Source organism: Rhinatrema bivittatum, chromosome 1 (genome assembly GCF_901001135.1).
Source record: "Rhinatrema bivittatum chromosome 1, aRhiBiv1.1, whole genome shotgun sequence".
In the NCBI taxonomy this organism is placed as follows: domain Eukaryota; kingdom Metazoa; phylum Chordata; class Amphibia; order Gymnophiona; family Rhinatrematidae; genus Rhinatrema; species Rhinatrema bivittatum.
Genome location: NC_042615.1, coordinates 39629281 through 39642760, shown reverse-complemented (window position 1 = coordinate 39642760; position 13480 = coordinate 39629281). Strand labels below are relative to the sequence as shown.

General features: G+C 45.6%; 1 protein-coding gene across 2 annotated transcripts in view; it reads left to right on the top strand.

The window, feature by feature from the left end:
* Positions 1-13480, top strand: part of RNF150 (ring finger protein 150) — a 345956-nt gene that overhangs the window by 272424 nt on the left and 60052 nt on the right. For both annotated transcript variants that reach the window (XM_029597504.1, XM_029597457.1), the window contains exon 5: positions 3637-3733. In XM_029597504.1, coding sequence (XP_029453364.1) covers positions 3637-3733 — 97 coding nt within the window. The remainder of the gene's footprint in view (positions 1-3636; positions 3734-13480) is intronic.

The following is a 13480-nucleotide window of genomic DNA, read 5'->3' as shown; positions in this document are numbered from 1 at the left end:
AACCTGGCAAGTACCCAAAAACTTAGCCTATTCCATGTAACCATTGCTAATGGCAGTGGCTATTCTCTAAGTGAACTTAATAGCAGGTAATGGACTTCTCCTCCAAGAACATATCCAATCCTTTTTTAAACACAGCTATACTAACTGCACTAACCACATCCTCGCCTCAGCTCCAGGAATTTTGGCGGCCTCTAGTGATCTAGGTGTCAGCCATCAATTCACCTCTAGTGTCCTAGCCGAAATGAAGGAGAAATGAGACTCTGGACAGTCCAGACAACTGCTTACCTGTAACAGTTGGCCTCCAAGAACACCAGGATGTCAGCTCTCACTGAACCCTCTTGCCTCCACTTGGAATTAGTTCTGCAAATCTTAGCTTTATCATGGACTGAGTGGCTCTGCGTGGGATGTGGAGATACAGTCAGGGCTGCATATGCTCAATGTGGCATATTCAAATATTCTAGAAGCCTGACTCCATCTGATGTCACCCACATGTGAGAACTGACATCCTACTGTTCTCTGAGAATATTTCTTAAAAACATAACATAAGAAATGATATACTGGGTCAGACCAAAGTATCAAGCGCAGCTCGTTCTCTGACAGCGGCCAATCCAGGTCACAAGTATCTGGTAGGATCCCAAAGAATAGAGTCAATCCTTCTTGCTCCCAACCAGGGATAAGCAGTGGCTTTCCATAAGTCTTCATGGCTACGTACAGGTTACAATACAAAATCCTCACCCTCCTGCACAAAACCATCAACAATGAAAAAATCAAATGGCTAAAGGACACCCCCCATCCCATTGAATACCAGAGAAACCTGCCGGTCTCAAAACACAGGCCTACTCACCATCCCTCACCCAAAATTAGCTCATCTCACCTCCACCAGAGAACGTACTATCTCAGTAGCGGGCCCTGCCCTCTGGAACAAACTGCCCACCCAACTAAGACTGGAACCCTTCACCCAATCATTTAAAAAATACCTGAAAACCTGGCTATTCCGAAAAGCCTACAAGCACACAGACTAATTCCTCCCCCTCCCATGCCCCCTAGCAGCTCCCTCTAACCCTTCCCCTGAACAATCAAAGATTCCTATTCATACTATTATTATGTCTCACAGTTACTATCTTTCAATGCTTTGAGTGTTAATATATACCAATAATAAGACCACTAGTCTCAAGTTAAAATGTTATAAGTTATAATGCACTAACTATAATGTACCCTAGCCTTAAGTTCTTTTACGCCCTCAATGTTATAAAGTTATAATGTTACAATGTAAAAATAATAAGACACCCTAGTCTTATTATTTTTATAATGTAAACCCATGTGATATATTCCAATGAATGTCAGTATATAAAAACAAATAAATACGGTAATAATGTTTTATGGACTTTTCTTCCAAGAATTTGTCTAAACCCTCTTTAAACCCAGCTGTGGTAACTGCTTTCACCACATCCTCTGGCAACAAATTCCACAGTTTAATTGTGTGCTGAGTGAAAAAAAATACTTTCTCAGATTTGTTTACCCATTCCATCCCATTTGTGATTTTGTGGACTTCTATCGTATCTCTCCTCAGCCGTGTCTTTTCCAGGCTGAAGAGCGATAACTTGTTTAGCCTTCCTCTCATAGGGGGGGGGAGCCATTCCATCCCTTTCACGATTTTGGTCACCCTTGTCTATACCTATTACAGATCAGCAGCTCTGCTTTATACAAGAGGCACAAGAATACTTATTACCAGAAAAGGTAGGGAAAGAATAAACCAAGCTGCCCCCATATATTTTCAGTGCATCTTATGTATTCTCACCCAATCTTACAAGAAATCAAGCGTCAAAAACAGACGATGACCCATATTTTCCTTGCAGCTCCATAACCACAGGAAAAAAATAGGAAACTATTACTTTTATATGATTAAGCAAAAATGCAAGGCAACTGTGTGGCTTTGCAAGATCATGGCAACTCTTCCGCACCCTTGAAAAGCCACGCAGATCTTTTTTTGGTGGTGTTTTTCTCTTTCCATGCTTAACTACTGCTGATAACTCATTTTGTTCAAGCATTGATGTTGGGACAACTGCTGGAAATCCAGCCATAAGTTTAACAGGAATATTTGGTGGGGGGCAACTCCCAGCTGAGTATTTAAAAAAAAAAAAAAAAAAATTCTCACCGCATCTGGGCCTGGATTTCCGCACAGACCTGGGCCTAGGGTGGCAGATTTTCTGCGCCCTTGCCATCCTGCAATCCTACCCTAGGCCTTGGAAGGTGCCCCTCCCGCTGCCACCTCCACTGCCCGCTCGTCCAGGATCTCAGCTGCAGCGGCGCTCCTCAGAGCGCAGGGAGCTCCCAGGCCCTGCTCCTGATTCAGGGTTTGCATGCTGGGGGGGCGAGGCCTGTGGGCATAGGCTTAACCCCCACGCTCACAGCACTTATGAGGATTGCTAGCGAAGCCAAGATCTGGGGGATGCTGCGCATATCTTGGAAGGTTTTTTTTGGCAGGTGTGGGGGAAGGGCGTAGCACCAGCACTTAAATTGGTGCACAGTGGTGGTGGCCAACCAAATCCATCCCTCAATCCATCCCAGAACTTTTAAATTCGAGGACAGCGCCACCAGATATTGTTAGCAGAGAGCTGCCCGCATCATTGCCTCCTTTCCAGCATTTCTGAGAGGTTTTATTGTCAATGCAGTGGAACCAAACCGGTTTTATATGAGACCTGCAGAGATGCTTGTAAGAAGATTCTTCCATGGAATATACACGCTATGCTTTTTTGGGGTTTTTTTCTAGAGAGGTTAGAAGCCTGAAATTGCTTTTCACTCTTGTCTACTGAGTCCAGCATTTAGATCTTTAGAGCCTTCATCCTAAGTTTTGTGGCATGAGAGGTTAAAGTCGTTCGTAATTGCAACATATAGTTTGGAGGCCAGGTTTTTGTGTTGTTTTTTTTAAATGCAAGAGTGCTGCTTCTCTGAGAACATAACATCTACTTTGTGGGGACCCTGAACACGGTCTCTGTGTGAAAGCGTTTCCTGCCTCGGGCAGTGTGGACTGCACTCTAAAGCCCAGCATGTGGCATGCCAAGCTGTGCCAGCTGGGCGTGGACATGTGGCTTGCTGTGGAAGAGTGGAGCCGAGCGGCAAGATCAGGGCGACAAAGGAGAATAGATAGGGGGATGTTTTGTCCATGCCGGACTTGTAATCTGTTTTGTTTACATATTGCACTCGAATAGCGCTATGCACCCACAATGCAGCATTTTAACATGCTGTAACCAACATTTGGATCGGCTGTGCCAAAGTGCTGCGCAGGCTTTAACAATTTGTCTGTTTTGAAATGTGCAGCGCACCAACCTTGGGACTTTCAGTTTGCCCTGTTAAATGTTGCCTATAAGGAGCCTCTTCCTTTTGAGGCTCCTGTCGTGGCCTTTCTTTTCCCCTGCAAAGATGCGAGCATGGGACCAAGCTGGATTAATAAAAGGGCTTCCTTTAGGGCTTTACTGATTTTTCCCTGTGTCTCCTAGAGCTGACGTTTCACGGCCGCCCAGATCAGCTGAGACTTGAAAGCAGCGCGTCTGGATAATGCCTGAATTGTTTTGCCAGCTCTGTAAGCTGCCTGGCGATGTTTCCGGATGCTGAAGCCTCTCTCCTTTCTTGTTGCAGGCACCTCTTTCACAAGGCTTGCGTAGACCCCTGGCTGCTGGATCACCGCACCTGTCCGATGTGTAAGATGAACATCTTGAAAGCGCTTGGGATCCCGGTAAGCACGGCCATCGCTGGGCCACGACCAACCAGGAAACCCGGCTAACAATGTTGCCTCTCTTCCCCTTATCTTCCTCCCCCAACTCACACCCAGGGCACTTACGTACTGTGAGTCAAGGTTTGTTGTTGCGGTTTCTTTTTTTTAATTGGGTTCTTAGGATCGGGCCAGAAACAGAAACAAAAAAATCAATATTTTATAATGTTATACAACCAAGCTTGAAAAAAAAAAAAGTCTCTTGTTGTGGTACCTTAGGCCGAGCCAACCTGACTGGAGCCAAACTACCGAGTTTAACTTCAGGAGCAAAGCAGGCTTCCTCTTAAAACCCCTTTTTTTTTTGCTTCCTTCCTTAAATTAATCCACTGCTCTGCCTTTGCAAGGCAGCATTTCTTTTGATCAAAGCCCCTGTTCTGGATTGGATGTATTTTTGTACAGTGGTGGGTGATGTATCACACGTTCTGGTACTTGTTACACAGTAAGTAGGCGAGGAATAATCAAGGTGCCGGGCAGATGTAACTCATAAAGTGTAGTGGGAGATCGTGGAAGATCTTCTTTACTGTGTACCAGTTATTCAGGGGTCAGGGCGTTTTATGATTTTAGATCTGCTAACTTTCGGAAGGCTGATCACAAGCCTTAGAATCGTATCTTTGAATCCTTGGGATGTAGGGTTTGACAGGGGAGCAGGGGTTCTGGGTGGTTTTCATAATAGGATATGTACTGTCTACACGGTTTAATGAGAGACGTTTCCTGGGTTTCACTTCAGTGGGATCAGAGACTGAATTCAGCGACTGAGAAGTAGAGGGAATATAGAAAACGAAATAATAGGCAGTTAGCTGCTCAAGGGAAGAGAGGTGGATGTCTGCTGCCACTGCCCGTAGAGAGGATGGTTGTTTCGATGCGTTCCCTGCATGGTTCCTTAGCTTTATTCGATCTTATTCTTGGTAAAGGTGTTAGAGCGTTTGGGGAATTACAGAATCATGGACCGCTGGCGAGATGCAGCTGCCGGCAGGAAGTTGGGCGCTCCCGGTTAATTTTCATGAGTGTGATTCTAGGATAGGGAAACCAAAGTGGCAGGCGTGGGAGGTGGCTTTTAAATTTGAAAGACTTATTCAGAGTTAAGAGTCCTTATTCAGGAGGTGGAAGGAGGCCTTTATGTAGGGGTTTGTTCTCATTTAAGGGTGAATACGTTATTGATTTAGCAGGCCCGGAATAGGGATCGGGCTCAGATTGAGGGCTGGCTTTTACTGTTAGCCAAGCTTTCTTTGGATTTTCTGGATATGTTGATTTTGAGAGACTTTAATATTCTGGTGGATCAGAAGGATAAGATATGATAGCTTTCTTCATAGATAGTATGGCAGTTTTTGGGTACTTGCAGGTGGTTAATTTTTCCATATAGAGTGTAGGTCATACACTGAATTTAATTTATCATCATTGGACAAGGCCTAATTAAGCCATAAGAGAGGTTTCTGTACTCCCTATTCCTTGATCTCATCATGGTTAGATTAAGTTTTGTTTGGCCATTTGGGGACTCCCTCACAGAATAATCAGGTGGTTGTTTATTACCATTTCTGTAAATTTCCAATTGTTTTTTTTTCAACTTTATTATGCACTTAAAATAACTTATATTCTGGGCATCAAGGTTATTTCTCTTCACCTAGCTTCATCTTGCTTGTTTGTTGTACATCCGAAGATAGGGCCCGACATAGTGCTAGTTCTGTGTCAGGGGTCTAAGCAGCACTTCTCCGGCTTCCTTGCATCTTAACTACCTCTGCCGGGATGGCATTGCAAGCATCCGCCACCCTATCGGTGAGGAAATAATTTCCTGACCTTGTTCTTAACCCGACCCCCTTGGAGCTTCATATTATGACCCCTCGTTCTAAAGCTTTCCTTCCGTTGCAAAAGGCTCTATTCCCATGCATTGTTTATACCCTTCAAGTATTTAAATGCCTGTATCATATGCCCCCGTCCCTTCTTTCCTCCAGGTTAGGTCCTTCAGTCTCATCTCATATGGATTTTTGATGCAGATTGCATACCATTTTGGTTGCCTTTCTTTGTCTCTATCTGAACACAGTACTCCAGGTGAGGCCTCACCAAGGACCTGTGCAGGGGCACCATCACCTCCTTTTTCCTGCTGGTTATGCCCGTTTCGATTCTTCTGGCCTCAGCCACCACCTTGTCCCATTGCTTTGCCGCTTTCACATCATCCAACACTGTCACCCCGACGCCTCTTTCCTGGTCTGTGCACATCAGTCTCTCGCCTCCCCATCACGTATAGCTCCTTGATGCATGATTCTGCACTTCTTGACATTGAATCCCAGCTGCCAAATGTTTGACCACTCCTTATATGTAAAAACACAAAATTGTGTAGAGTTCACTTGTCTTTGAAAAGATTTTTTTTTATAGGAAGTAGTTCATACTTGACACAACATCCAAGCTGCAAGAACCATTACAGCAGACACTGAAAGAAAGCTGGCAATTCCCCAGAGAATTAAACTCTGACAGGGGTCAGGTTTTGCCTTCACTGAAATTGTCAAGGAGGAAAGTAGAAGTTGTATCCCACACAGCTATGTAAGTTCCTATAAGTAAGCAACACACATAATTACTGAAAAACAAATGGCTGTAATCACAAAACAAACAAAATCCCAGAAATCGGCAAAGGCCAACACTACACTGCGAACAACACAGTTCTTTAAGATACTTGCTTAACTGTATCTGGCTGAATGAGCCTGCCAAAAGTCTCACGAACTCTGCTGTCAGACAGTACAAAAATTTAAAAAGGCAGCCAACTAGGTCAGATGATCCTATAAAATAAAAAAAAAAATCTGTAGACATTAGTATTCAGACGCAACTGTCAGTCAGTCCATATAAAGCATGAACGTTAGATCACATGATGACAAAAGAGCCAATCAGGGAAGAAAGCTTGTATCCATTCTGTGCAGCACCCAACACAACAGTAAAAGGGCTACAAATAGGCAGAAATATAAAATGAAAAGTGAAAATAGGAACAAAATGAAACATGCATTGATCAGAGTATTGAAATCTGAGTACTGCGGGAAAGTTTGCCACTTGAGCTTCTTGATTCAAGCCATCTGGATAAAGAGTTTTGCCATTTATAAGTCCACTGCGATTCTCATCCCCAGGAGCATTTTTGAAATGTCACCGCTGTACTGTCCTCAGCTCCTGATGACCTAGCTTGATGAGCCTATACAGAAAGTTAAAACCACTTCCTTTTTAGCTTCCAAAGTCTAGAGAGAAAACCCAAATCTTAATACCAAAACATTTCTTGAATGATAAACAGTTTGATTTTCACTGCGAAATGGTATGGTATTGAAATAACTGCACAGATAAAAGAACTGTTACAGCTGTGATGAGGAATTTTGAGAGCTCAGTCAAACGCAGATGAGCCTTTGAGGATGTGTGACTGCCGATACATAGCTGGAACCAGCAGTAGGCGGGAAAGGAAGCAAGGTGGAAAAAAAAGTGATGCTTCTAGGGGCTTGCAGAGGTTCCAGGAGAGCTGCAAGCTTGTCTAGAGCCAGTGCCAAACTGAACTTTCCACAGGCAATAGGGTCTCCCAGGGATTCCAAGGGACAAAAGACCAATAGGAAGCAGCAAGAGACTACAGACAGAGGAGGAACAAAAAGGAACAGAACCAATCAGAAGCCCGGCAACATTTAAACAACAACCAATAAGGAGGGGGTGGGATAGCCAAATAACTTCAGGCTGGAGATATACTCCACACTGATTCCAGCCTCTTCCTCACAAGAGTTTAGCTTTGTTATAGCATTTCAAACAGCATTCACAATACAGCATGTAGACTGCTTAACTTCAGCAGTGTGCTCACAGCTTCACCTTAGGTCAGAATATGTTACAGGAGATGCCAAGGCCTTCTGATCCCAGCTGGGCTCACATTCTTATCCTGCCCTCAGGACTCTCCCTGCCCAGCAGGGTCCCGCCTGCATAACTCTCTCTCTCTCATCTAGCATGGTCCTGCACAGGTTAAAGAGGGAAAATAAGGTCACTCCGTCACAGAGGGCTAGCTCTATAACATGAAGAGAACCTAAGCTCTCCTCATCAGACCAGGTCAAAATGGTTTCCACTGCCTTCAGGAGTCCCACGGGGGTCAGCCTTATCGGTTTTATTGTTTAATATCTACTTAGCCCCGTGTGTTCGATTTTGGCTGACCTCTGCGAGGGTTTCCAAATTTATGCAGATGACATACAATTCTGTGTCCCAGTAAAGGGTAGCTGCTTTGAAATACAAACCAGGATTTCAGCCAGTATGCCTATAATTAGTTCCTGGCTAACCACAAATTAAACTAGCTTTAAATTTGTCAAAAACACAGAATGTGTTTTTACAACATCGCCTATCCGTTCCGGCTCCATTATATCAATGACCATTGATGGGAATGTGATTTTAAAAAATTGTCGATCAAGCAAAAAGTCTAGGAGTTATTATTGAGTCCAAATTGTCATTCATTCCTTAAACCAGAGCAGTGGTTAGATCTGGATTTTATAAGCTACGACTGCTACGGCCTTTGAAGGTACTTTTGCAACTCACTGACTTTCGATTGGTAGTCCAGGCCTTAAAACCTGTGATCAACTATTGTAACATCTTGCTCCTAGGTCTCCCTACTTATGTTATCAAGTCCCTGCAGCTTCTACAGAAGGCTGCTGCCTGCCTTACATCTAGCTTCCCAATTAGGGATCACATTGGCGTCCTATTGCTTTTAGAATTAAATTTAAGACAGCCTATTTGGTGCATAATTTCAAAGCTCACACAGCAACTGTTGGCAGACCGCAACCGGGACCAGGTGTCATGGCCGCCGGCCGCGGTCGGCCGCGATTGAGGCAAGGCTGACGGTCGCAGTGAAGTTAAACTCACCTGGATCGCCGGCGTGGTTGAGGCTGCCAGCAGACGGGGGCAGCCTTCCTCTTCTCTCCCTCTTGGCCGCTGCCGTCGCTGTCGGCAGCGTGGCTCCGCAGCAATCTGGCTCCTCCTCCTCTGCCCCTTAGGGCCGTGTGCGCGGCTGAAGAGAATTCTTAAAGGAGCCATGACAGGAAGTGTCATGGCTCCCCCTGAAGCTCCTCCCCCGGTTTCCTGTACTTAAGGCTAGGGCTGAGCATTCAGTCCTTGCCTTGGTATTTAGGTCTTCGCTTGGTTCCTGAGTTCCTGGTATCCTGGTTCTTCGTCCTGCTTCTGCTTTGCCCTCCTTGCTGGATTGATTCTTCTGGACACCGACCCCTGGACTGGCTTAGAACCACGCTTTGGACTACGACCTCTGGTTTGGCTTTGGACTCCGATCTCTGGTTTGGCTGTGGACCGCTCTCTGGACACTGACCCCTGGACTGGCTTTTGGATTTGCTTCAACTTCTCTATAGAGACTACCCTACGACCTGCTGGAGGCGCCTGCATCCAGACCATCTTCAGGGAGTCGCCTAAGTCCCAGCGGCCGTGTCCCTACAGGCTCCTCCTGGGGGGATCACGTGCTTACAGGGTGAAGGTCGCTCTACGTCTTCAACAGGCCTCGCCATCTGACGGTAGAGACCGACGAGGGTTTTCCTCCTTCGCAGCAGCACAGACTCTACCTCAGAACAAGGGTCCACGCTCCAGGTCCTAACAGCAACACCATGGATCTCCACCATTGTCCATTGAGAGCGTTGCGTTCATCACAGAGATCATGTTCATCACAGAGTTCATGTACATGAACCTCAAGGAGGTTCATGTACATGAAGTTCGAAAATCTGTTTGAAAATCTGCTTTTTCAGGTGCAGGGTTGATGGGTTGAGATATGTGACTTGCCTGAAGGCCTTCGAGAGAGAATTAAAAACTTTACTTTTTGATCAGGCCTATTATTTAAAGGTATATTATCTTTGCTTTAGGGTCAGTTCATATTCTGCCCATGTTCAGCTGTGTAATTGTTGTTATGAGAGGTGCTTAATTAGGTTTTTATTGTCTCTTACTATTTTTAGGCGTTCGGCCTATTTTATGTTTTTAATCTTGTTTTATTCATCTACTTTTATTGTGTGTGCTTTGCTGTGAGCCACCCTGGATAAGGGGTGGCATATAAATAAGCTTAACCATAACATTAAGCGAAGCCATGGCATACATTGAGGCAGAACAACCAATATGCTTGTTGCTTGTTCATTTTAAAAAACCTCAGCTCTTCAATAGAGTGATGAAGTTGTTGTCAATGGGTAAACAAGCCGGGGCTTCCAGTCATGCATGCCTGTCATAGGCCATCACCTGGGCTCCGCATGATCCTCTCACTGTTCTCTGGAATACCCAGCTCAGAGCCAGCCACTTGCAGTAAAAAGCAATGTTATTCCATGCTTCAGTGTTCATTTCAATAGCTTTCACTTCCTATCCTGAGACACTTGGACCACCCCAGTAAGATACACTGGAGGACACATTTGCAGCTTTAAAATCCCTTACTGAAGGCCCTGGGCATATCTATATTTGAGTCTGGGTGAACCTGCTCTCCTGGCTCCCCCACCTGGCTGGCTGGCAGGCTTTCCTTCTCTCTGTCTGACGGGCAGTGCGGCTTCCCTTAAGAGACATACGGGCCGATTCAGTAAAGTCCGTGGGAGAGCGGACGAACGCCTGCTCTCCCGGCGCGCGCACCGGCCATTTGCCGGTGCACGCGATTCAGTATGCAAATTAGGTGGTGCGGTAGAAACGGGCAAAAGGAGGCGCTAGGGACACTAGCGCGTCCCTAGCGCCTCCTTTTAGCCCGGAGCGGCGGCTGTCAGCGGGTTTGACAGCCGACGCTCAATTTTGCCGGCGTGGATTCTCGAGCCCGCTGACAGCCACGGGCTCGGAAACCGGACACCGGCAAAATTGAGCGTCCGGTTTTCGGCCCGACAGCCGCCGGCCCATTTTACATTTTTTTTTCTTTAACTTTTTTTACAGTTCGGGACTTCCGACTTAATATCATCATGATATTAAGTCGGAGGGTGCACAGAAAAGCAGTTTTTACTGCTTTTCTGTGCACTTTCCCGGTGCCGGCAGAAACTAGCGCCTACCTTTGGGTAGGCGCTAATTTCTTAAAGTAAAATGTGCGGCTTGGCTGCACATTTTACTTACTGTATTCGCGGGCATACCTAATAGGGCCATCAACATGCATTTGCATGTTGAGGGCACTATTAGGTGCCGCGGGTTGGATGCGCGTTTTCCTCCCCTTACTGAATAAGGGGTAAGGGAAAACACGCGTCCAAGGGCAGGTTACTGTATCTGTACTGTACTGTATCGGCCTGATACTGATTCTCTACAGTAGCTCTGTCATTAGCTGTCTCTCCCAATTATTGCCACACCTTAATGTGGCTGCTACTTTCATCCTAATTGATTCTCTGCCAAGGATCTCCAAACTACATTTCCCAGCAGCCCTATGCTTCCAATTCTTTCTGGTTTTACAATCCCCTAATCAACTCTTGTTCTCTCTTTCTTTCCACCTTAAGGCAGTGTTTTCCCCTGGAGCTCCCTCTGTCTGTCTTCTGGACAATTTAGCTGTACCTGAATATAATCTGCTTTGAAGTGTCTGAAAGGCAGAGTGTATATAGAGTAATAAACTATCCTGTCTTCAGGCTGCTTCTGCCTGTGTGTGTTTCATAAGAACATAAGAACATGCCATACTGGGTCAGACCAAGGGTCCATCAAGCCCAGCATCCTGTTTCCAACAGTGGCCAATCCAGGCCATAAGAACCTGGCAAGTACCCCAAAACTAAGTCTAATCCATGTTACTGTTGCTAGTAATAGCAGTGGCTATTTTCTAAGTCAACTTAATTAATAGCAGGTAATGGACTTCTCCTCCAAGAACTTATCCAATCCTTTTTTAAACACCGCTATACTAACTGCACTAACCACATCCTCTGGCAACAAATTCCAGAGTTTAATTGTGCGTTGAGTAAAAAAGAACTTTCTCTGATTAGTTTTAAATGTGCCACATGCTAACTTCATGGAGTGCCCCCTAGTCTTTCTATTATCCAAAAGAGTAAATAACCGATTCACATCTACCCGTTCTAGACCTCTCATGATTTTAAACACCTCTATCATATCCCCCCTCAGCCGCCTCTTCTCCAAGCTGAAAAGTCCTAACCTCTTTAGTCTTTCCTCATAGGGGAGCTGTTCCATTCCCCTTATCATTTTGGTAGCCCTTCTCTGTACCTTCTCCATCGCAATTATATCTTTTTTGAGATGCGGCGACCAGAATTGTACACAGTATTCAAGGTGCGGTCTCACCATGGAGCGATACAGAGGCATTATGACATTTTCCGTTTTATTCACCATTCCCTTTCTAATAATTCCCAACATTCTGTTTGCTTTTTTGACTGCCGCAGCACACTGTACCGACAATTTCAATGTGTTATCCACTATGACGCCTAGATCTCTTTCTTGGGTTGTAGCACCTAATATGGAACCTAACATTGTGTAACTATAGCATGGGTTATTTTCTCTATATGCATCACCTTGCACTTATCCACATTAAATTTCATCTGCCATTTTGTTGCCCAATTTTCCAGTCTCACAAGGTCTTCCTGCAATTTATCACAATCCGCTTGTGATTTAACTACTCTGAACAATTTTGTATCATCTGCAAATTTGATTATCTCACTCGTCGTATTTCTTTCCAGATCAGTTATAAATATATTGAAAAGTAAGGGTCCCAATACAGATCCCTGAGGCACTCCACTGTCCACTCCCTTCCACTGAGAAAATTGTCCATTTAATCCTACTTCTGTTTCCTGTCTTTTAGCCAGTTTGCGCCGCACAGCCCTCACTCTTATTTCCTACTTGGCACGAACCTCAGGAGCGTCCCCCTGTGATGACGTCACGCTGCCCGGATATTTAAAGCCTACGTTGTTTGCTAGCCTTTGAGTTAGCAAGGGAATTCCTTACGGATGGGATTTGCTCTCCGTACCCAGCTACTCTGCTCCAATTCCATTGAATTCTTAACATTAACGGGGTACCCGCTCCTCGGGGGCCTCACTTGCTTTTCAGGTCGCTATCAGGAAACCGGTGCTCGCTCCTCGAGGGCCCATGTTCCCTGTCTCGCTGCCTGCTCCTATCTTCTCCTCTGCCTGGAAGGATTTGCTATCTTCAACACCAGTGAGTACTACCATCTTCACCTCAGAGCTGTTCCCTGGAACCAGGTACTCGCTCCTCGAGGGCCTGCCTCCGTTCCAGCCCTAGTGCCATCTCCTACTTGGAACCGCTGTGTGAGTACATCTTCTTCTAGCCTCTCAGGGATCAGGTACTCGCGCCTCGAGGGGCTCCTCTCCCTATCCTGATGTTCTCCATACTGGGGCTTTGTGCATATTCCACTGTACTCATTATTCTCAGTTCTTTCCACTACAGCACTGCTACCGGAGGAGTCGCTGTTCCAGCACCTGAGGGATACTAGCCCAGCCGGCCTTCTTCCACTGCTCACCACTGCCACCTCTGGTGGCTTCTTCACATTGTCTAATAAAAGATCAGTCTCTGTGTTTCTGTGTCCTAAGCTGAGCCTGACCTGTGGCCCCTCACGGGACTTCCCCCCTTGTGGGCGTGGTCAGCTGCCACAGTGTCCAAGGGTCCACCCAAACTTCACTAATTATAACACTTTTCCTGGATGGTAGCTCCTAATGGAACCTAGCATCATGTAACTACAGCAAGGATTATTTTTCCCTATATGCAACACCTTGCACTTGTCCACATTAAATTTCATCTGCCATTTGGATGCCCAATCTTCCAGTCTTGCAAGGTCATCCT